Source organism: Dipodomys spectabilis, unplaced genomic scaffold (genome assembly GCF_019054845.1).
Source record: "Dipodomys spectabilis isolate Male_0828 unplaced genomic scaffold, ASM1905484v1 ptg000115l, whole genome shotgun sequence".
NCBI classification, from domain to species: Eukaryota; Metazoa; Chordata; class Mammalia; order Rodentia; family Heteromyidae; genus Dipodomys; species Dipodomys spectabilis.
Genome location: NW_024870792.1, coordinates 2,593,536 through 2,619,117, shown reverse-complemented (window position 1 = coordinate 2,619,117; position 25,582 = coordinate 2,593,536). Strand labels below are relative to the sequence as shown.

The window sequence follows — 25,582 nt, the reverse complement described above, 5'->3', positions numbered from 1 at the left end:
CTTATCCTTTATGAGATTCTAATATTTTCTTAGTTTTAGATATTAAATATCACAAAATAGACCAAAGTTTTTCTAATCATGAGGTGGGGTTTTCTCTTTAAAGGTGTTCTCATAGATCACAGGATCTCAAGTGGATACAAAGCAGATGTGTTTATCACATCTGGTCATATAAGCATATAATCTATATAAATTTGTGTCCACATAAACACCTACAAAGTTCTCTCCCCAAATACATGTATAAGCATTTTACTGGTTTTATGTATGTGAGTATGCCAGTCATGATCTCACTTGTATTTCTTGAAAAATTAAATTAGTATATTAGAATCTGGTTAGTCTGTCATTTAAATATTTGACTTTTTGCTAGTTGACTGAAAACCATTTGAAATTCATGTAATGATCTCGAAACATTATAGTATATTTGGACTTCATAATCTTCTCTGAACTTTTTTTTTCCACATTGAAGATACTTTTAACCAGATACAAGTTATTTTTTAAATTTACTTAATTGTTATTATAGACATGATATGCAGAGGTGTTACATTTACATGCATCAGGTAATAAGTACATTTCCTTTCCTACAGTGTCATCTGTCCCTCATTCTCTCCCCTCTTCCTCTCATCTTCTCACAAGTTGTATAGTTCACTTTCATCAATGTCCAATGCACTCCATTGCTGCGCTTATACCCTTTCCCCTTGAATTTTGTGCCCTCCTTCCCACCCTTCCACAGATATGCACAAGAATGCATCCTATATAAAGAATACGGAATCATCAGAAAAAGAAAAATTAAAAGAAATCCTTTGCTGTTCGTTTCATTATATATATTATTTTATATATCTATGAAGAGGTGTTTGGGTATTGAACCTTTGTGATTCTCTCCTAAGACTTTTGTCTTGTATAATTTACCATATCCCAGTGCATTTTAGGTTTAACTTTTGCATATCAAAGAGAACATGTGCCCTTCGTCTCTATGATCTTGGCTTACCTCACTTAACATGATTTGTTCTAGTTCCATCCATTTGCCTACAAATGACATTATGTTATTCTTTCTAATGGCTGTGTAAAATTCCATTGTACATAGTTACCACATGTTTTGGATCCACACATCTATTGTGGAGCATCTGAGTTGTTACCATATCTTGGATATTGTGAATAGTGCAGCAATGAACATGGATGTGCAAGTGTTCTTCTATCCTGGTTCATGATATTTGAGGTAAATGCCTAGAAGTGTTGTGGTTGGATCATAGGGAAAGTCTATGTGTTTAGTTTTCTGAGAAAACTCCTCAATGTTTTTCAGAGTGGTTGTACTAGTTTACATTCCCATCAGTAGTGCAGTAAGGTTCCTTTTCCCCCCACATACCTGCCAGCATTTGGTATTGTTAGAATTCAAAATGTTGGCTAATCTAACTGGGGTGAGATGGAATCTCAGGATTGTTTTGATTTGCATTTCCTTTATGGCCAGAGATGAGGAGCATTTCCTCATGTGCTTCTTTACCATTCTTCTGGGAAGCCTCTCATTAGCTCCCTTGCCCATTTAGTAATTGGTATATTAAGTTCGAGAGGGGTTAGTTTGTTGAACTCTTTGTCTATATTGAATATTTGGCCTTTGTCTTATGTATTGCTGATAAAGATCTTTTCCCAATTGGTTGGCTTTCTTTGTAGTTTAGTAACTGTGTCCTTAGCTGTGCAGAAACCTTATTTTCTTTTGCCAGTCCTGGGCTTGAACTCAGGGCCTAGGTGCTGTCCCTAAGCTACTTTTTTTTTTTTTTTTTGGTTGGTCGTGGGGCTTGAACTCTGGGCTTGGGTGCTGTCCCTGAGCTCTTCAGCTCAAGGTGAGCGCTCTACCACTTGAGCCATGGCACCACTTCCAGTTTTTGAGTGGTTTATTGGAGATCAGAGTCTCAGAGATTTTCCTGCCGTGGCTGGCTTTGAACTGTGATTCTCAGATCTCAGCCTCCTGAGTAGCTAGGATTATAGGCGTGAGCCACTGGCGCCTGGCCCTGAGCTACTTTTGTTCAAGGCTAGTTTACCACTTGAGCCACAGTGCCACTTCCGGCTTTTTCTGTTTATGTGGTACTGAGGAATCAAACCTAGGCCTTCATGAATACTAGGCAAGCACTCTTAGACCACTAAGCCTCATTTATTTTAATGTAGTCCCACTTGTCTAGTCTCTCTCTTACTGGTTATGGCACTGGGACTCTATTCAAGAAGTTCCTGCCTATACCTATAAGTTCTTGGAGACAACAAATGGAATGGATCTTGTTTTTTTGATCCAGTCTGCTGTTCTTTTTCTTTTGACTGGGGAATTAAGCCCGTTAATGCTTAGAATTATTATAGAGAGATGTCATGTTTCGTGCCATTTTCTTGATTTCCTGTATTTTGCTTCTTTCCTCTTCCTGTGCTTACTAAGTTTGTCTTCTAGTGATTTTTGTCTAATGTCTTTCCTTGGTTTTGATTGTTTTCTTCAGATTGTATACTTCCCTTTTGTATTGGTTGTAATACTGGCTTAGTGTTTATGGATTCCTTTCATGTTTGTGTGTCATGGAAGGTTTTGGTTTCACCATCTAATGTAAATGTTGCTTTCGATGGATACACCAGTTTGGGTTGGCAGTTGTTGATCTTCAGGGCTTGGATAATACCATTCCAGGCTCTCCTTGCTTTGAGAGTTTGTGGGGAGAGATCTTCAGTGATTCTGATTTTCTTTCCATTGTAATATAGCTCCTTCTTTGATTTTGCAGCATTTAAAATCAATTCCTTGCTTTTCAGAGTCTAATGTTTTTACTGTTGTGTGTCTAAAAGTGTTTCTTCTTGGATCCTTTCTACTGGGGATTCTATACGCTTCTGTCAGGTGGGTGAGATTTTCCCTCCTAAAATTGGGGAAGTTCTCTATTTCTGAATTCTTTCCCATCATGGACCATACCTATGTATAAATTTGATCTCTTGGCTGAGTCTGCCAATTTTTGGATTTCCCTTTGGTAGATTCTGAGTTTTTTCCCCATACCTTTGACTTTTTGTTCTAGCTCCTCTGTTTTATCCTCAACTCCTGATTTACTGTTTTCCATTTCACTTATTCTGTTACTCAAGCATTCCATGGTGATTTGCAGTATGGAAATTGAACCTTTTATACTCCCAAAATCAGTTCTCATAGTGTTAATTTTGTCTTTTAATGAGGTATATAGAGTTTTTTTTGGTCAAAATAATTCTGATTAAAATGTTTCTAGTAAATTTTTAAGTTATCAACATAATAAGTTTGTTTATTCTTTTTTTTTTTTTTTTTTTGTCGGTCGTGGGGCTTGAACTCTGGGCCTGGGCGCTGTCCCTCAGCTCTTCAGCTCAAGGCGAGCGCTCTACCACTTGAGCTACAGCGCCACTTCCAGTTTTCTGGTGGTTTATTGGAGATAGGAGTCTCACGGTCTCTCCTGCCCAGGCTGGCTTTGAACCGTGATCCTCAGATCTCAGCCTCCTGAGTAGCTAGGATTACAGGCGTGAGCCACCAGCGCCCGGCAGTTTGTTTATTCTTTATATATTATTTGGGCCTTATAGTTTTGTTAGTGAGTATATATATCCCAATTCTTTATTTATTTCTTCTTTTATGGAATATCTTGGAGTATGAATTACTTAGTGCAGTGCATTTTTTCTTTGAGGTTATGTTTAGGTTACTGCTTTGAGATGAATTGCTTCTTGATTGGATTACTTCCAAACTAGGAGAAAGTATACTTGGAAAGAAGAATCATATATTCATGTACCAGACATAGTTTCTCTTTAGGTTAATATTTTTGATGCCAACTTTTCTTCATCCTGTGTAGGCGAATTACCCCATCTTTCTTAATTACCTCACCTTCATCTTCATCCCCTTACCTGCCCCCGCCCCCCAAATAGCTTGGAGATGGAGAGCTCTGGTATTTTTGATAAACCTTATTGGTTTAGTTGGGCGATATCTTTGGCCACTTTTCTGAATTGAATTCTGTCAGGCTTTCTCACCAATTTTATTACTCCTACCAGGGAACAAGGAACATAGTAATTTATGATCATTATTAAGTCAGCTTTTAAACTTCGCTTGATTATAAATTTTTCTCTTTGGATAAGGGATTTTTACTCATAGTACAAATATTAGTACTAAAGTTGTTAAACCTTTTGAATAAATTTTTCCTGACACTAGTTTTGTAGTAATTGAGCTCCTGCTTCTTTGTTTCATCAAAATATTTGTAAAGCTTATTGCACTGAATCTGTCTAGTAGACCTAGTGGCTAGATCCATCCTTCTGTTTGTTAATGGTGCTATATTGCTTTCTTAGGCTCCTCTACTTGTAATTACCTGTTCAGATAGAGTATAAACACAAAGCTACTGTTAATAGACCATTAGATGACCTATTGTTTTAATTCTGTGAACTAATTTAGCTAATGAGTTTAGACTGTTTTGTCAGTGTCATTGGATGATGTGACTAAAATGTCCACTGAATAAATGTAATTGATGAAGTGCATTAAGTGTATTTACAAATGTTATCTACTGTGTTTTAAAATTTTTAAATTATGTAATAATGTAGATATGAACAATTTACTTTGATCACATATAAGTATAAAATATTTCAGTACTTATATGGTTATTAGATTTGATTAAGAATAATATTTTAGATTAAAACTTACAAATGAGACTTTAAGTAGATTTAATAAATAAGCCGTTTTTAAAGAAACTTTGCATTTTTAGTTAGGTCATCAATAAAAGTTGTAATGAAAATATCCAGCCTTCAAAACACTTACCATATATTTCTAGTATCTCTTGAATAGATTGAATGAAGAACTATGTGCACTAATTCCTCTTCTTTGTAACACATACATGTTACAAGTTATACTATAAAAATATTTCTTTTATATTCTGAACTAGTATAATCATATAATGAGAATTTTTTAAGTGGCAAATGTACAAAAAGCCAGAGGAGAGAGTAAATAGAAGGAAAAACTGAATTATCCTTTTTGTTTCCTACCCTGGTGACAAAACTTAGGGCCTCATGCATATTAGGCAAGTGTTCTACTTCTGAGTTATACCCAACCTGGTTTTTTGTTTGTTTATTTTTTTAATTTGGTCAGTCATAGGGCTTGATTGAATTCAGGGCCCAGGGCTGTCCCTGGGCTTTTTTGCTCTAGGCTAGCATTCTACCACTTGATGCCACATTGCCACTTCAGTTTTCTGGGGGTTGATTGACTTTCCAGCCATGGCTGGCTTTGAACTGTGATCCTCAGCCTCTGGATTTGCCGTTTCTGAGCATGTGCCTCCATGCCTGGCTCTGAATTATTATAATCATAAAGCTATGACATTTGTGTTTAACCGTTTATGTGAATAAATTGAATTTTGATCTGATTTATTACTTAAACTTTGTATTAGACGAATTCATGTTTGCTAGTGTCTCACTAATGTTGACGCTTCTTTTCCTACAGCATGGATTTGTGGTATCATTTCTATCACTGTCATTAGCCTGCTTTCCTTGCTGGGTGTGATTTTGGTTCCCATCATTAACCAAGGATGCTTCAAATTCCTTCTCACATTCCTTGTTGCGTTAGCTGTAGGAACAATGAGTGGAGATGCCCTTCTTCATCTACTGCCCCATGTAAGAAATCTCTTTAATTTATTTAAAAAAGTATTTAAGAGTTACAAGCTGTGGTAATACTATGCTCATATTTTTGTTGCTTTATTTGATTATAGAATGAAACCCCCTCCCATTTTCATTGTTTTGATAGCAATGTTTTTGAAGCAAATTGAATCAGCAGGTTTTTAAATAGCAATAAGTTATATGTCTTTTATTTTTGTGGTATATCAAGAAAGCCTTATAAAAGTGTATACGAAAAAACATTTAACTGTGTATATAATTTTTTTACAGTTAATATTTTTATCATAGTTTTTATTATTTTTATATAGGTAATTTTTATTATAATTAATGTATTTCATTTTACGGTTACCTATAGAAGCATTTAAAAGTTTGGGGTTTTTGTTGTTGGTGTGTGTTTGTCTATATTGGGGTTTGAACTTAGAGTCTTACACTCTGATTTGGACTGATTGCTCATAGCTGCTGTGTTACAGCTTGAGCCATGTTCCAGCTTGTTGTTATTTTCTGGTTAATTAGAGATAGACTGCCAAAGATGTTTCTGCCTAGGCTGGTTTTGAACCAAGCTTCTGTAGGGCTTAGCCTCTTGAGTAGTTTTTGGATTTACAGGCCTGAGCCACCAGCACAAGGCTTAAATTTATGGTACTTATTTTATTACAAAGCATAGTACTTTCCAGACAACAGAGTAATAATGTAAATTAAATTGAAGACTTCTTTAAGTGGAATACTATGTAAAGGAACACTTTGAAAATTAAAAGATACTGTTATGATCTCATTTATATTTAAAAAAAAAACCCCAATGATCTTATAGGAGGTAAGAGTGGAAGTGTTTACCATACCAGAGGCTGGGGATGGTACAAAGGAGAGGACAATAAGGAGAGGTTGTTCAGTAGGTACTAAGTCATCGTTAGATAGGAGGAAGGATTCTCAGTGAGCTATTGTATAGTAGGATGACTCTAAGGATAATGAACTATCTTGTTTTTATAAAACTAGAAGGAAGAGTTGCAAATGTTTTCAAGAGCTAGATATGCTTACCCTGATTTGATCATTTTATAATGCTTGCATGTGTTGAAACATTAGATAGGACTTGATAAATATATACAACTTTTATGTGTTAAAAATAAAAATAGCCAGACTAAATTTTGAGATAAATGCTAGTAAGTATTTTGTGTTGTGTAAGAAATTGTAATTTGTGATCCCCAAATGTGAAATACCATCTCAGCCACATGTTTAGAAACGTCTTTATTTTTATTAACAGTCACAGGGTGGACACGATCACAGTCACCAGCACGCACATGGACACGGACATTCTCATGGGCATGAACCCAAGAAGTTTCTGGAAGAATATGATGCTGTGTTGAAAGGACTTGTTGCCCTTGGAGGCATTTACTTGTTGTTTATAATTGAACACTGCATCCGAATGTTTAAACACTATAAACAACAAAGAGTAAGTACTGTTTAACGCATTTCATTTTCTGAGATATAGACTCAAACCAAAAATCATCTTTTCCCAGACATATCCTTTTCTTAATTGTGATGTTGCTGTCTTACCTCTTTTTTTCCTTAATTTTTCCTGGTAGGCCTTCTACCAACAGTGACATTAGCAGCTCTTCTCTTTGTCTTTAATAGTTAATATTATAAAAAAAGGCTAACTTCGGTGTCACTCATTTTTTTTTGTTAGTACATTTTTTTTTTGGCATTTCTGTTCAAGTTTTAGCAGTCTAATTTTTGCATCATTTGTGCAGCATCTCATCTAAGTGATTTAAATAAGATGGATAAAGCTATTGACCAGTTTATGATATCAGTCTTATTAGGTGATATTTTGAATTGCAAATGAAAAAATGAGAAAGAAGTTCTGGTGTGCTGTATAGTAGGGTGACTATAAATGACAACAAACTATAAATTTATAAAAAGCTAGAAGAAAGAATTTTGTAAGTTTTCACCAAATACAAATATAGGTGAGATATTTGAGGAAATAAGTATGTCTAATCTGATTTAAATGTTGTATGATTTACACATGTATCAAAACATAGAATGGAGTCACTACATGTAGTTTTTATTTTTATGTATCATTTAGTATTTAAAGTGGTAAAAAAAATGGCAATGAAATGAATAGAAACTTCCCTTTAGGGAAATGCAAATCAAAACCTCAGCGAGGAGATAGGATTATACACTCAACATATATGTGGAGCTTCCTGCTCCAGAACCCACCAAGAGAAAAACACCTATAATCTACCATCTCACCTAGTTAGAATGGCTGTAGTCAATTAAAAAATAAAAGCTTGGTGAAGCCATGGAAAGAAAGGAACTCTTACATAGTATTGATGGGAAACTACCATAGTGAAGAGTTCCTCAAAAACTAAAACATAGTTCTATTATAATCCAGATGTTGCACTTATGAATGTATTATTAAGGAAATGAATTAAACCTTTGAGCAGTACTAAACCTCCCATATCCATTGTATCACTTCACAAGAGTTAAGATAGGAATCAACCTCAGTGCCCATCTACAGATGAGTAAATAAACTGGTGTCTATACACTGCAGAATACTGTTCAGCGACAGAGAAAATGAAATCCTAATATTTGTAGCAAAATGGATAGACTGGAAGGTATTAGTGAAAATGAAATAAACTAGACCTAGAAAGTCAAGGCTACATGTTCTCTCATAAGTCCAAGGTAACAAACGTCCACCTCCATGTAGAACAGTGATTATTAGAGGTCAGGAAGAGAAGGGTAGGATAACAGGTAGAAAACACAGAAGAGTTCACAGTAACTGTTGTAAATCTTACGAAGCAAGGATCTTGAAGGCTCTTCGAATATAAAAATGGTATAGGGAGAAAATGTGCCCCAATTTGGTCAGTATGTTCTGTCTGCATGTTTTGGAATACCAAAGTAAACTCTTTATATGCACAATTAGACTGTTAGTAAAAAGAAAGGGAAAGATGTAAAATAGAAAAAAGAGCTTATTATTTCCATAAAGTTATAGTGCAATGTATGCTGCATTGTAGTTGCCAAGATGAACCAAAACACCAGTCAACATTCTAGGGCATTTTATAGGGTCCTGTTGCTTATGGCGTACCGTATGGAAGGAAGAAATGGATGATAGCCATACTACCTCATGTCCAACTAGCCATATAGGCTCGCTTCATGCATCAGTTAGAAGACTTAAATATCTCTGACTCAGTTTATAACTTAACCTATAAAGAAAACCAACAACCAAGTTGTTGCTCCAGGAAGTAAACACCTCCCAGAGAGCACTGACTTATTTTCGCACTGTCCTAGCATATTAACTTTCTTTAATTAATAGAGGATGAGAGTAAAAATTTAAGTTGGAAGTATTGGAAAGTAGTAAAAAGCCAAACTTGAAATATTTAAATGTAAGCTATGAAATAAATAATTACAAAGCAACAAAGAAATAATCTTACAAATGTGTTAGAAACAATCGCATGAAAGAAAAAAAACATTTGAATACATATCTTGGGGTTCATTTCCCTAATATCAACTTAACTGACCTTTTCTGCTTGACTCAGACATACACTAGTTATTGCAAATAAGGGAAACCATGGGACCTATGTTTCTTTGGGCCTGGCTTACTTCACAATATAATTTTTTCCAAGTCTTTCCATTTCCTAACAAATGCGGCAATGTCATTCTTTCTAATGGAGGCATAGAATTCCATTGTGTATATATGCCACATTTTCTTGATCCACTCATCTACTGAGGAGCATCTGAGTTGATTCCATATCTTAGCTATGGTAAATAAGGCTGCAATAAACATAGTTGTCTTTCACTGTATTTGATGTTGTTATAATTTGGGAGGGGAAAGGAAAAAACAAATCGTTTAAATAGGGATACAGGTGGACCCATTGCAACAATGAGACATACAAGTTGTTAATGTTGAAAACGAACTTTACAACTTTGGTGGGGGCGGGAGGAGGGTTAGGTAGGAGGGTGAGGGGAGGATGGGATGGGAAGGGGAAACAAAGGAGGAGGCTACAATGCTTGATAAGAAATGTACTCATTATCTTGCCCATGTAATTGTAACCCCTCTGTACAGTATTTTCACAATAAAAAAAAAAATAAAAAAAGAAAAAATTAGTACATACAAGTAACTGAGCATAGATTAAATTATATGTTTGATATCTGAATTCAAAGTAATAAGAAAGAATACTTGTTATTATTGCAACAGTATTAAGATTCAGTTATTGAGACTGGTCATATACCATCTCATTTAGTCCTCAAAACAATCTTGTTTTCATCTTACAGATGAGTATTCTTGTGTTCGACATTAGTAAACTTGCCAAGTTTTAGAAGTAAGCTACAAATTTAGTACTTCAAGTTTAACTTTTCCCATTTTAACCACATTCAGGAAAATGTGAGATTCCATTAAATGTAGACTAAAATTCAAAGGAATAAGCTTTAATTTTTATAGTTTTCAGAAATTTCAAAGTACTATCGGACTATTACTCTAGTTACCTAATACCTCTAGGGAGATATTTCATATACTTTACACATTTCATTGGTGGTACGTATAATATTTTGTACTTCACAATCTTTAATTTTGCGCCTAGTTAGATACTTTGATGTCTTTGATTTTTTTTCCCCTCACTACTTTTCCAAATAATTTATATATGCATATATAAAGTTAATACCATTTGTTCCCCATAGGTACTAACAAGTGGATATTAGTACAGATTTTTACTATAGACTTTAAACTGATAATAGATGTATATTTTCAGGGAAAACAGAAATGGTTTATGAAGCAGAGCACAGAAGAGTCAACTATTGGAAGAAAGCTTTCGGATCATAAGTTAAACAACACCCCAGATGCTGACTGGCTTCAACTCAAACCTCTTGCTGGTAGTCAATAATTCTGACTAAAGATAAACTTTTAAAATAACAAAAAATCAAACTGTGACAAAGTTTGCAATTTTTTTGTAACTTTCTTTTTTGTTGTTTTTGTTTTTGTTGGTCATGGGACTTGAACTCTGAGCCTGGGAACTGTCCCTCAGCTCTTCAGCTCAAGGCTATCATTCTACCACTTCAGCCAAAGTGCCATTTCCAGTTTTCTGAGTGGTTTATTGGAGATAAGAGTCTCATGGACTTTCCTGCCCAGGCTGGCTTTGAACTGGGATCCTTAGATCTCAGCCTCCTGAGGAGCTAGGATTATAGGCGTGAGCCACTACGCCCGGCTTCTTTGTAACTTTTTAAATTTTAGTTAATATTAATAGTTTAACCCAACTCTTAGTGTCTTAGTTATGATTTTATTTATTTCAGCTAATTTCACCCTTATTCGTGATGTAATGTGGGCTGAAATATGTTAGGAGTAAGAAACATTTTGTACTTTTAGTCCCCCCTCCAAAAGAAAAAATGAGTAAAATTTGAAAAGGTGATCCTAGCACTCAGGAGGCTAAAGCCAGGAGGATTGTGGGTTCAAGGCTAGCTTGGGCAATCTACTAAGACTATGTCTCTATAAAAAGAGGTCTTTCTAGATAGTAATTTAGTGTTTTATTTTTTGATAGTGCAAAATCACTTTATTATCCATATGTGATTAGATTCATATGGAAAAAAGGAAAGTTTCTGTACTGAAGGGGAAAAATGGTCTTGGTCTGGTATTTTAAGGCCAAGATCCATGTATTGCATTACATGATATGTATGAGATATTTAGTTTTCATTGCAACATTATTTTGTAACCTAAGTTTTCTCACTTTATGTTTAACTGTTTCCCCTCAATGTACCAATGATAGTATACAAAAAAAAAAGGGAAACCTAGAATCTAGTAGAACTCTGCTCCAAATTACAGACTAGTTTTTGGGAAACCCATTGAAAGGCCAACCTCAGTTTTTAAGAGTTAACCTTATCTGATCTTTTCACTTGCATGAGTTTCTGAGTAGCTTGTCAGTAACTAGAGCATTGAGAGAGGTGAAGATTTTGCCATCATCCATCTATATAACTTGACAAGTTATATAGAAAGCCTCTATTGGAATGATGTTTAAATTGTTTGAAGAAAATATATTTACTTAAAACTCTTTAAAGATAATCATTTAAGAAATGTTGTTTCACTACTATTCTGCCAGGCTAGCAAATATACATTTGCTTATTGATTAAACATTTCTTTTGCTATGCTGTAGGAACTGATGATTCTGTTGTTTCTGAAGATCGACTTAATGAAACTGAAATGACAGACTTAGAAGGCCAACAAGAATCTCCTCCTAAAAATTACCTTTGTATAGAAGAGGAGAAAATAATGGACCATTCTCACAGCGATGGCTTACACGCCATTCACGAGCATGATCTCCATGTTACTGCACATAACCACCACGATGAGAATAAAACTGTGCTGAGGAAACATAACCACCAGTGGCACCACAAGCACTCTCATCATTCTCATGGTCCCTGTCATTCTGGATCAGATCTGAAAGAGACAGGAATAGCTAATATAGCCTGGATGGTAATCATGGGGGATGGCATTCACAACTTCAGTGATGGACTAGCAATTGGTAAGTGACTTGCAACTTGGGTATCATTTATTTTTCTCTAAAGATGTTTTTTTTCCCTTATTCTACTATGCCTATACTAATCTTATGAACTATTAATTCATAAGATGAAAATTCACCTAGAGCTTAACAAATTACTGTTAGGTTATTCTTGCTATCATTTAGGTTTTTCAAAGGGTATCCTCCTGGGTTTGTTAGGTATATTTGGAAGTATAAAAGTAAAAGTTAATTTGGGAGAGAGTGGGAAGTAGGAGACTAAACAACACATTTACTAAAGTAAATTTCTTAGATATCTTTGAATAAGTGAAGAAAAACTTGCAGTGTTAAAAATCCATTGTACCAAATTCCTATTACCAGTTTAACAAGAAATGTGACTCATAAATGACTTTGCTTGGGATATACTTTATTAATTATTCAGAAGCAGGCTTTGGTATCTTTCAGAAAGCAAAGACTATATTTCAGTATCCATAGTGGCTATCAATCCTAAAGAATAAAAGATTCTACTAGTATATGGAGTTCATATGTTCCACAGTACTTAGCATAGATAGGTGAGTCCCACAGACACAAAGATTCATGGACAAGAGCTTCTCATCTGTCATGTAAGTGGGAAAAACAAGGTCAGTAAGCTTCACTTGTCTTCTTTTCCTCTTCTTCAGGAGCGGCATTTAGTGCTGGACTGACAGGAGGGATCAGTACTTCTATAGCTGTCTTCTGTCATGAGCTGCCACATGAATTAGGTAATGGAACTTTAAAGGTTTTACCAGATTTTATCAAAGCTAAGACTTCTTTCATTGTGAAATACATTCAAATTTCAGAAATATTAAAACATAAAAAATGACTGATGACAAGCACAAAAGGTGTGTCAATCATAAAGTATATTCTAATAATGTAACATCCTAATGTAATGATGAATTATTTCATTTCTGTGTGCTTTCCTTTGTACTTAGAAACAATTATACTATTATGACAAAGGATATAAATTCTGACTAGCACACAGAACATTATTTTAAAAAGAAGGAACATATCCACCCTCTGCAGTGGATCTAGGATTTAAATTCATGATGCTCTAATACTTGAATCATGTTCCCAGTCCTGTTTTGCTTCAGTTATTTTTCAAATAAGGTCTTGTTTTTTGCTTAGACTGGCCCAGAACCATTATCTTACCTATAACCAAGCTTGGTTTGCTTGTTCACAGCCGGTTCTTCACCACTTGAGCCACACCGTTAGTCCAGCATTTTATTGGTTAATTGGAGATGGAGTCTCATGGGCTTTTCTGCCCAGCTGGCTTTGAATTGTGATCTTCCAAAACTCAGTTTGTTGTGTGGCTAGAGCTGTAAGCTACCAGTGCCAAGATTTGTCATAAGAATCTTTCTCCAGCTTCATTACTGTGTTTCACTATTTTATGCCTTGGATTTACTCTTCCACTAAATTGCACTTTCTTTAGATCTTTCTTTTGGTATTTAGTGTGTTTCCTCTTCATATTTCCAAATTCTTAAGCTGTAAGGTTTTTAGTGTAAAGTATTTTATACGCCTCTAACTAGCAGATACTATCATTAGCCTAATTTCATAGCAAATGAAGATTTTTGTATATGAGAATCTTGATTTGCTTCATATTTTAGTCATTCACTTTTTGAAAAGTTTTCTTAGCAATAGATTTGGATACACACACACACACACACACACACACTCTCTCTCTCTCTCTCTCTCTCTCTCTCTCTCTCTCTCTCTCTCTTTCTCTTTCTCTCTTTCTCTCCCTGCCTGTCTACCTGGTATTTCCTTAAATAAAGTATGTCAGGCCATTTTGTGCTTACGTATGATTTTATCAAATTACCTTACCTCTAGGGAATCAGGCACAGATTTGAATACAAGAAGTTTAAGAGGTGAGGGATAGTTGTTTTTTTTTTAACCACTTTGTCCATTTTTTCTCTCTCCAGTTTCTCATTGAAGGAGATTCAGGTGAGGCACAATAGTACATGTAGACAAATTTAGTACATTGGTTATTAGATAAATCCCAGCACTCAATGCAGAGCTCTGATTATAAAGCTAGATTTGGAGAACTCTACTTTGTCGGCTAACACCGCAAAGTGAGCCATTTAGGCTCCAAATGTGTCTGGCTATTTATCCCCTCAACTTCACCCCACCTAACCAGAGGTTGAGGTGTTGCCATTGCTGTGAGCAGAAACATCAGTCCAATCCTAGTGATAAAATGACATATATTCCCTATACACTAGCTGGATAGGTTACTACAAGTGAAAGAACATAAGGAAAAAAAGAAAAACAACTCATTTCCCCCACCCTGGAAGTGACAGAAAGTCTCTGGCCTTCTATCTATCAACAGGTAGGAAGCACTCAAAACATGATTTCAGGGCCTAGGTTTTGCTTAGCATAGCAGTGGGGTAATTTTTGTAAAACAAGGCCAGATGAATATCCAGTTCTATTTGGATCATCTGTTTTTACTTACCTGGGAAGAACAGGATGTGCACAGGTACCAGTCTTCTTTCTCAAAGGTCAATCAGGCATGAGGAAAATCAGTACCTACTAGGCTCAGGTGGATCTTGTGACAAGTTTATTTAATTGTTGGAAAGTAGCATGGTTTATCACATTTATTTAATGATTGGGAAGTAGCATGGTTTATCACATTTCAGGATAATTTATTTGTTCTAAAATCTCTTTTGCCCTATGAGACCCTAAGAGAAAACACCTGTATTTAAATCACATTGTTGTGCAATCAATCAGTCATTGATTCCACGTTTTGGCATTCTTCTTCTGAACAAATTGCTGTTTCCCAGTGGTATACTAGGTATATTTTTGTGTTTAGATGTGACCAAATATGACATGAACAGATAGATCTTAGAACCTTAGAGTCATACAACACTCAAGGAAATTTTTCATGAAGAAATTGAAGCCATTCAAGAAAATACCTTCATTTCATGTTTGCCCTAGGGTATAGGTAATGAGTAAAATTGCCTGAATTATTGACTCATTGCTTTATTATTCACTCCCACACCCCTGAAATAAGGTGCCGTCCCCAGCTTTTGAAAGAAAGCCTGAAGAAGGACATCTTAAGGGGAAAGGAACTGGGGTAATCCAGAAGACAGATAATCCAAACTCTCTTTTTGATGCTGAGCAGTGTATTTTAGCTTCAAGGAGATTGTTTTGGGAAATAAATACAGCCATGTATTTAGAACTCAGCTCTAGTCAGTTATAGTGCTATAACATTACTGGCCCCCCGGCCCTCCACTTTTTGTTAGTCTATCAATTAAATTGAAATGCCGAATGAGTTTTGCAGGATGTGCTACACTGTCCAGGGAAGATCGAACATTCATTTTTATAGGTTTATATGGAATTTCAATGTGTGTGTAAGCATTATGTAAGATTAGAATAAAGAACCGTCAAATATATTCTTGGTTTAAAAAAAAATTCAATTGCTGTTAGCAGATACTGGTATATCATCGGTTTACAACTTAATGCCTTTGATACTTTATTTGTTGTTCTAACAATGTCCTTTGTCAGAAGGAAGGAAGAAATATTGATTTATTGAATTGTGGATACACTTGAAAATTCAGCTAAATTCCCAGATGTGGGGAATCTTGACATACTTTCAAAATGTTTATATAGATTTTTACTAAGAAACATGGAGAAAATATTCAGAAACCTTTGTGAATTTGTAGCTTAAAATAAGATGAGAAAAGACAGATTTCATGTGAAAGATACACTTATTACAGAGATTATAGAAAAACATTTGAGGTATAGCATTAGCAGCATAAAATATTTAGCTTAAATCTGACACAGTAAACATACAGCGTGAATGCTGAAAACCACAAATCACTAACAGAAGAAATCCAAGAAGGCTTAAATTTAGAGATATACCAGGCTTGTGAACTAAAAGACTCTATTGTTAGGACATTAATTCTTGTAGATCAAAAAACTCAACAGACTCTTTGCAGAAAAAAGTGAGTTAAAAAAAACCAAAACACTGTATATGGAAAGGAAATATTCTTTGAGTAGCCAGAAATTTTTGAAAAAGAACAAAAAAGCACTTATTATACAGCCACAAAAATAAAAACAGTTGGTTTTGGTAAAATAATCACATAAATATCGGTGAAACAGAGCTTAGAGACTTCATATATATGGCAACTTATTTTCAACTGAAGTATAAAGAAAATCCCTTGTAGAAAGGATAGTCTTCAACAACTGATGCTGTAAAAGTGTTCACTACCAATAAACCATAACAACCACTACCACAAAACGACACCAAAAACCTTTAACCCATTCCTTACAATATACACAAATACTAATTGGAAATAAATCATTGATTTGAATGGACAGCCCAAAATATAGAACACTTTCTAAAAGAAAACAAAATATTTTTTATGTCCTTGGACAGACCGCTTTTAGACACAGCATGATCCATTTAGAACAAAAAGATTTAGATTTCTCAACTTAGTAACACCCAACCTTACGCCGCAAGAAAAAAAAAAGACAAAAAGAGTTGAACAGAAATTTCACTAAAAGACGGTTTATAGATAAGAAATCAAATGTGAGATTTCAGATGCTGGATTTGTTATTACAGCCAAGGATGTAAAACAACTAAGTGCTCTTTCACTTTGCTGGTGGAATTTCATACAGTTGTGCTTACTGCTTAGAGCTGCGTGAATTTCTGTGGGACTGCTTATTGCAGAGTCTGGAATTTCCTTTTAGCAAGTACATACCAAAGAGAAATGAAAACTTAGGTTTGCATGAAAAGCTGCTTGTAGTTTATATAGCGATTTTAGGCATAACTGCCCCAGACTGGAAACATCTTAAGCTGGTGAATGGATATAAACATAGTATGGTGTTATCTCTAACTTTAGATGAATAGTGCTTCACAATAAAACACAATTTCCTGATATACATAAAACCCAGCCAAAATATGAAGTATTGTATAATCCCATTTGTATGATCCATAAAAGGTAAAACTGAGGCACAAAGCAAATTACTGGTGCTCTTAAAGCTTTACGAAAATTTTGGGAGGAGGGTAATAAAACAGTTTCAGAGTTTAATAGTGGTTATCTCCATGCTATATGTGCTTTTCAAAATCCATATAAGTTTTTATCAACAAAATAATTTATATCAATTTAAAAATATTATATAAAAATAATTCATGCTGGGTGCCAGTGGCTCATCATGCCTGTAATCCTAGTTACTCAGGAGGCTGAGATCTGAGGATCGCAGTTCAAAGCCAGCCAGGCAGGAAAAGCTATGAAACTCTTATCTCCAATAAGCCACCAGAAAACTGGAAGTGGCATTGTGGCTCAAGTGGTAGAGTGCTAGCCTTGAGCTGAAGAGCTGAGGGACAGAGCCCAGGCCCAGAGTTCAACCCCCCCCCCAAAAAAAAAAAATTCATGTTGAGTCTTGATTACAGTTAATTCATGCTATTTGATTGCTACTTAGGAATGAAGAAAATTATCCTGCTATCCAGTAATAACAGGAAAGATAGCGCAAGGGAATGAAGTCGACTATATTGTTCCTATTTTGTTCATTGAGTAATCAGTTGTTCATTGAATATTAAATCATCCTCCCTTTCAGGCCACACTATGAAATCATATTCCTTTCATAATCTAAATGACAGTTCTGTAGCTTCATTTCTGTTACCTAACCCCCTGCCAAAGAAATTGACCATTTCGCACCATTGACTCAAAATGATTAATTGGAAATATGGAGTAGAAATTTGTGAAGGAGGAAGTTAGAGAGCTCTTAAAGGAAGCTGAGGAAAAAGAGAAAATTAAATGGAGCCCCAAAGGAGAGAAGAGATAGGGTGATACTAAAATCTAAGTCTTAACAGAAGAATTAGGCTACAGTGTTTTGGATCCTAGGAGAAACTAAAAATTTAGCAGCTCTGGAAGGTGTCCTTGGTGATTTACTAATGTTTTTGTTTTGTTTCTTTTTTTTTGTAGTTGATAGCCATTTCATGGAATCTGTAAAAATAAGACCTTGTACTAATTTCTTTATTAACTTCTGCTTACTTATTACAGACTAGGACCTGGTAGCCATGAGAATTAGTAAAAAGTAGCACCTGAATTGTTAGATATGTACATGTAATGGAAAGGAAAACCCCAACAGGATACCAGTTCCAGGACACTTGCTATATAACATACCTTGCATATACTGTGTGTTCAGTAGTTGACTTGGTAACTAAAAGGTTCTAAATAAGTAAATTGCTTTTGACCCTTCAGCTTCAACAATACTTACTATCTGGCAACATTTTGCCCTTGTCTAGCATTTCTTGGAGCAGTAATCTTCTTTTGTTTGTTCTTTCATACATTTGTAGCTATATGCTTACATATCTAGGAAGAAAATCCTAGGATTTTCTTTTTTGTGCTCTGCCTTGGTTTGTTCTTGTATCCAAGTTTCTTCACAGATAGAAACCTGACAATGTTTGCTCTTTGAGGTACTGATGCTCTTACAGGCATTAGTTAGGACATTAATGTACCCTGTGATGGGAGCATGGATTTTTAGGATTTTCAGAAATAAGGCTTATTTCTGATGTAAACATTGCATAAAGCATCCTTAAGCTATTGTCTGTTCTTGCTTGTCATGTCCCCTTGAAGAACAAAAGGATCTGAGAACAGAAAAAAGAGTGTTACTGTTCCTGTTTTCACTTGTGGTTTTCTTGATATGTTTTAAAAAGAAATCTTACATTTTAAGTTATATGGTAAGATGTAAGTATACAGTTCTTTGAATTTTAAAAGTATTAGATTTGTATAACTATCAGGGTACAGAATCAGGGTACAGAATCATCTGTCACCCTAACAAACTGACTTATGCTATAAAAGATGTATCTTTCAAGAGTTTTTCTCCTTTTGAACCTGTGTTTTGCAATCCCGTAGTTTTAAAACTCACCTATTATGTCTTAATTGCAGGCGATTTTGCAGTTCTTCTGAAAGCAGGCATGACTGTAAAGCAAGCTATTGTCTACAACCTCCTCTCTGCCATGATGGCGTACATAGGCATGCTCATAGGCACAGCTGTTGGCCAGTATGCCAATAACATCACCCTGTGGATCTTTGCAATCACGGCAGGCATGTTCCTCTATGTAGCCTTAGTGGATATGGTAAGAAATATTATGTGTGTATGTTATATTGAACTTTCTATTAGAATGCAGGTTTCCAAAGTCTTCAGTAAACATTTGAAGCCATTTCTGATGGTTGGCTTTTTTTTTTTTTTTTGGTCAGTCATGAGGCTGGAACTCTGGGCCTGAGCACTATCCCTGTGCTCTTCAGCTCAAGACGAGCGCTGTACCGCTTGAGCTACAGCACCACTTCTGGTTTTCGAGTGGTTTATTGGAGATAAGAGTCTTACAGACGGGCTGGGAAGTTGGCTCAGTGGTAGAGTGCTAGCCTTGAGCTGAAGAGCTGAGGGACAGTGCCCAGGCTCAGAGTTCAGGCCCCACCGGACCCAAAAAAAAAAGTCTTACAGACTTTCCTGCCTGGGCTGGCTTTGAACTGAGATCCTCACAAATCTCAGGCTCCTGAGTAGCTAGGATTACAGGCGTGAGCCACCAGCGCCTGGCTTTGGTTGGCTTTTTTGTTGTTGTTTGTTTGTTTGCGTCATGTACCATGGGAAATTGAGTTCATAATTAGGATTGAACAAATGGAGTTCACAATTAGAATTGAGTGGACCAAGTCTATAACCAAGAAAGTAGAGATATAAATGACCAAAAATAATTTAACAGGAAAGGTTTGAACTCTTACTGAAGAATAAAAGTAGCCACTAGTCAAAAGTATTCTGATGTGTGTTAATGTAGCTTGATATACCATGTTCGTGAAACCGCAAAGAGGCTGGCTAAAAAGGAGAATTAGGGAAGTTTTCCTGCAATAGGAAATCTCGGCTAAGTCTTAAAGAATATATGAGTTTATTAAAAGCAAAAGCAAAGGGTGTGTAAGTAAACCAAATGATAAATAACAACATTCTATTTCTGGGATTGTATTGTGAAAAAATAGCCTAAAATGAGTACCATCTGTAAAAGCAGTAAGTAAGCAAACAAAATAAAACCCAACTGAAGTATTATTTGTGGTGTCACAATTGTATTAAGGAATGCTCTAAATATTCAGGAGCAAAAAAGACGTAGCTACATGAATCCATTAGGATTCTAATGCCTCCAAAGCTAATGTATTTTTTCTGGATTAAGTAGAAAAAAAAATGGGATGAAATATTGCATTCATACTATCAGGTAGGTTTTGGCCAGATGATGACAGTCACACAAAATGCTTTGCTAAAAAAGATTTATCTTGTAAACATTAAGGAAAAGGAAAGCCAAGGTGAAAGTAGTCCAGCTATGACTGGATATAGGAAGTTGCCAGTTGGCTGAACTTAACAAACTTTAAATTGCTTATAAAGATGAATTTCTTTTTTTCAGCTTCCAGAAATGTTGCATGGTGATGGTGACAATGAAGAACATGGCTTTTGTCCAGTGGGGCAGTTCATTCTTCAGAACTTGGGATTGCTGTTTGGGTTTGCCATCATGCTGGTGATTGCCCTCTATGAAGACAAGATTGTGTTTGACATCCAGTTTTAACCATTCCCAGTAATCGCTGTTGGTTACGACCATGTTACCCTGCAGCTTTGCATCTGTTCTTGTACTGTATGCACAATGCTCAAAGAAAAGTCAGTGGCTTGCACTACTTACAAGTCCTATAGATTTGAGCCTAAAAGCAAAAGACTGGTGCTCAGTACTGTTTTCCCTGCATGAAGGGGTTTCACAAAAACATAGTTTGTGATAAAGATAGGAGAAAAGGACTCCAGGAACCAATGTTGATTTAAGTTTGATTAAGACTTTTTAAAAAATAATCATATAAAACACTAGTCTCTTTATTAGTTGAAACTTCTGTGACTATGCAGAAATAGAAATCGAACCAAAAAAATCACTTAAATTTTAAAAATACTTTAAATGGACTTTGAGCAGACTTTCTTTGTGCTAAGTATGAACTGTAGTGCCCTTCGATTCAGCTACATATAAATGTATGGGGTAATAGGGATCAACTCCACACAACGTTGAAACCGCATAAAGTAGACTGTAGGAACTAGAGGAAAGCCCAGGCTGCATTAGAGTATGAATTTAGCATTGGGAAAAGCCCTTATTCTTGAATCTAGAGTTACTATTTTTGTATATATTTGCATAGTGTTTAAACTTGCAGCCTAAACTACTGAAAATTGTGATTGTATGTTTGTGTGAGCTTCAGTTTAATGAAAGATTCATAACAGTTCTTTGTATTATTATAATACTTGGTGTTTGGGGGTGGTATTTTTCTTTTTTTTAACTTTAATTTTGTTTTTGTTTTGGGGTTTTTTTGTGGAGGAAGGTGGGGTCAAGAGCATGTGGTCAGATGCTTTTTCCTTAAAACTATAACTCTGGAAAATATCAAAGAAATGAACCCAAACATAATACTCAATTTTTGAATTTTAAGGACTACCAAAATGAAATTCTGAATATTCACATCATTCCCTAGTTTGGCATTGGAACCAAAAGCACATGCTATGACTGGCAGTTAATGTTGGAAGGCAGAAAATCCAAGTTTATCATATCTAATCTGTATATGAAGTGTGAAACAGTTACAGGATAAAAACTTGGTTGATACCATGGCTGTCATGGTACCAAGCAAATGATGAAGCTGAAATCACCATCATTTTGTGCCAAGATATATACTGTTTGTGCCTAATAGATATTGGTTTCCTATGTAGGTGCCCTATTCTTCTACATAATCATAAATGATTTGTGAGAAGTGCAAGCCATGTTTTTCCTGAAGTTTTTACTCAGTAGTTTGTAGTACTAGTCATATGCATGTTGCTTTCTGTTTACATCTTGTGCCACACGGTCCTCATTTAGGCCAGGTAAACTGTATTTGAACTATGTGCAGCTAGCTTTTTCAATTTGCTTGGCATCCTGTGTAGCTCTTTTTAAAACCTTACAATTCAAAAATCTAAGAGCCAAACTCTTTCCATTCCATATTACATGTTTTCATTTATTCCTTCTCCTTTTCCCAGAATTCCTTTACTCTTTATATGGACTTTTTTTTTAAACAGAACTTTAAGAGCAGCACATGTATCCAGGTATTAGTAGGTTATGGTCAGTGTTTCTTCTTTATGCTGTTAGCAAGGTTGCTTAGGTTTTGTTACATCTTTAATTTATGCTTGAATTTGAAAAATTGTTTTTGGCTTTCTCCATGGCCTCCTTGTACTCAGTAGGAATTCTGTACACAGTGTGTTTTCGGCATTGGACGCTGAATTAGGACAGTCCTCATCTCATTGCTTGGCCGTTCAAGCAACCTAGCTAAAAGGTGCTGACGTTTTATTTAGTACTGCCAACTTTAAGTGATACAAGTATCTTGCTTTCTGAACCAAGATGCATTTATAGTTATTTTGGGGGTTTTACACCCATGGAGGATTGTGCATCCCATCATTAAATCTACTTCATTTAAAGAGCAACAGCTGGAATATACTCCCATTATTAAAATAAATGCCTCATTTCAAGCAGATCGGTTATGCTAAAGTTTTATATGCTCTAAAGAGTGGTATTATCTTCATTTGCTAGATTATTTTTTAACCTTTTAGGAGGGCTGTAACAGTTGCTGCTAGTATTTTGATAGGGTTCCACCAGTATTTAGTTTTCACATCATTCTAATGTACAGTTTCAAGTCTTACTAGACAATCTTAATTCCACTACATTTCTGTTTGGCTCCAACATTCCGTTTAGCTTGACCAGTCTAATTTTAATCTGTGTTTGTTGGAGGTCATTAATGTTACTTGTACAATGCTGTCACTGTGTGACATCCAGATGAATTTTGGTGTATATCACATTGCAGTCAATCAGCTGTGATTATGCTTAGAAATACTATAGTAACTAGATGCAGTGTGAATTCTTTCCATTAACAGTGAGTCAGTGGCTTAAATGTGATTATGGTCCTGCAAGGTGATACTTGCTAAAATATCTAAACTTTTTTTTGTTGTAACTGAATCATTTTTTAAAAGAAAATTATAAAGCTGGAAATGATAAAATGCTGTTTTTTTTTCATTGTCAACAGTGGTGTGTCATTTTATGTGTGTTCCTAATGCTTATGGAACTCTCCCAAAATAAAGTTACTCAAAAAGAGCTAATATACCAATGTGTTTTCTTTACTATGTATTTCAGAACTGTGACTCATTTTAAATATAGGCTACCTTTGCACATGAGTTCATAATTAAGAATAGAAATAATTCACTTTATTTCAACAACAACAACAGCAAAAAGGAAAATGTACTCTACTTTAGCCATCTAATAGGAAATGGGAACAAGGGGATTACAGTTGGGGTTATGAGTTAAGTTGACATAACAGTGCTACGCCCCTTCCAATCCAGTGCTCCTTTGGTTCGTCAGAAGGAAGAATCATAGCAATCACAAAATTAGTGGAATGGCCAGTGGTGGATAATGTTCCTCTCCGCTCACTTGTTTTGTACAATGGAGCAATGTAACTTGGTCGTTTTTCTATATCTGTCCTCTTACAGGGCTTTAACCACATCTGGAAGAGAGAGTATAACACCTCTGTCAAGGCTGTTAAACCAATTCTCATAGCTAACTTTAGAACTAGTTAAAAACTAAATGAAAAAAATAAAGCTTTTACTCTTTCAAAAAGTGTATTACCCAACTATTTGTAAATTCTCTCCTGTTTTTTCCTCTTGGGTGATTTGTGGTATTTACAATAGCAAAACAAAAAAGCAAATATATTTTCAAAGGGAAGAATTGTTACAATACTCAAAAATCACAAAATAGTATTGTTTCTTAGTTATTCAATTAAATCTAGTCCCAAAGAATTCTCAAGAGATTTTTTTATCAACAGTTGTTCAACCAGTCCACCTCCCCACTATGAGAGATTATCTTACAATGCATAATATGTATATTATGGTATGCTTAAGACATGTGGTCATTAACCTTGATGTGTTGCTGAGAACCAATATTAACTGCAGCAGTCACTTTATAGTAGTTGCATAGAGACTTGTGTTGAAGTTTGGTGCATTCTAACCCCAATTCATATTCATGATAAAAATAATAGGAAAAACCTTTAGAATAACCAGTATTTTAACTTTATTCATAAATCTTGAAACTTAAAAGTATCAACAAAGGGTGCTGAAAATATATTTTACTTTTGTCAAACGACTATGATCTAATTCCTGAATTTCTATATTTGAAATCTTTTTAAATAGAATTGTCATTTTAGGTATAAATGGCCTAACACTAAAAAAGAATTAATTCACCGATATAAAACCATCCTGCATATGCAGGGTGGCTGAATAGAAGCACGTAGCATTCTCTGCTCCTTTACAGAGTAGAACCAAAGCAACAGGCATATTGATGCACACTGAGTGGAGTGACCATTAACAAGAGAAAGGGAAACCTTGTGAAATCTAGACATCTGAGACAGCAGCCTGGCAAGACAAACATCCAACATCTCCTGTGCCTGCTCCATGGGCAGTGCTACAGGGGCAGGGTGAAAGAATGCCAGGTTTCCTTTTCTATTCAGTGTTGGTTTTGGCAATTTTAGATGTTGGAGAGTATTGTGCTTCATGCATGTTAGGGGCCTGAAATCCACTGGGGGGCTGCCTATGGGAAGAAACACTTCATCTCCCAGCACCCCCTAGGATGCTATAGCCAGTAGCCATCTTGAGAAAAATCCTGTGTGTGTGTGTGTGTGTGTGTGTATTATTTATTTAACTTTACATTTTAATTAGGTCAATTTGAGTATGTCTTAAATCTAAATTTCATTGTAAAGGGTTACAGTTACATAAGTTAGGTAATGAGTACATTTCTTTTTGAACAGTGTTACCCTTCCCTCATTTCCCCCCACTTTTTCCCCTCCTGACCCACCCAACTTGTAAGGTTCATTTCCAACATGGTTTCTTAGTTTGTATCACTGTTGAATTAGTTTGCCTTTGTCCCACCATTTCTGTGATTCCCCTTTCCCTCCCCAAATCAGATAAATATATATACATGACAAAGGGTACGAAATTTTAAAAAAAGTGACAAAAAGGAATAAACCAAAAGAAAAAAGAGCTACAAACACTACACTACAAATCAGAAACCTCTTGTATGTCCATTTGTTGTAGTTCATTTCAATAAGCATCATTTTATATGGTCAAATGCACATAACTATTGAGCCACTGTGATCCTCTCCTAAGAAAATTCTTTGCTCTCACTGTGCAAATGCTTAGAGTGCTGTTTAATTAATTATGTCCAAGTGTAATTATTTGTCTTTTACTAGCCTTTGATTAACTTGTAGATTTATAGACCTAGTTAGTACAAATGAGGGAAATCATGCAGCCTATGTTTCTCTCTAGATTACTTCACTTAATACAATTTTTTTTCCATGTCTTTCCATCTCCTTACGAATGGGGTGAGGCCATTCTTTCTGATGGAAGCACAGAATTCCATTGAGTATATATACCACAGTTTCTTGATCCACTCATCCCTCTCAGTGGATGCC

The 25,582-nt window shown here is 35.4% G+C and overlaps 2 protein-coding genes across 2 annotated transcripts in view; one reads left to right on the top strand and one right to left on the bottom strand.

Moving 5' to 3' along the window:
- Window positions 1-23,217, top strand: part of Slc39a10 (solute carrier family 39 member 10) — a 49,627-nt gene extending 26,410 nt beyond the window's left edge. Inside the window, exons 4-10 of the mRNA XM_042688264.1 lie at window positions 5,429-5,598; window positions 6,851-7,039; window positions 10,332-10,452; window positions 11,724-12,092; window positions 12,746-12,826; window positions 18,992-19,182; window positions 20,488-23,217. Of these exons, the coding sequence (XP_042544198.1) occupies window positions 5,429-5,598; window positions 6,851-7,039; window positions 10,332-10,452; window positions 11,724-12,092; window positions 12,746-12,826; window positions 18,992-19,182; window positions 20,488-20,646 (1,280 nt within the window). The 3' untranslated portion in view covers window positions 20,647-23,217. The remainder of the gene's footprint in view (window positions 1-5,428; window positions 5,599-6,850; window positions 7,040-10,331; window positions 10,453-11,723; window positions 12,093-12,745; window positions 12,827-18,991; window positions 19,183-20,487) is intronic.
- A 199-nt stretch (window positions 23,218-23,416) lies between these two features.
- Dnah7 (dynein axonemal heavy chain 7) overlaps window positions 23,417-25,582 on the bottom strand; it is a 210,385-nt gene continuing 208,219 nt past the window's right edge. The window contains exon 65 of the mRNA XM_042688311.1: window positions 23,417-23,623. Within this exon, the coding sequence (XP_042544245.1) occupies window positions 23,417-23,623 (207 nt within the window). The remainder of the gene's footprint in view (window positions 23,624-25,582) is intronic.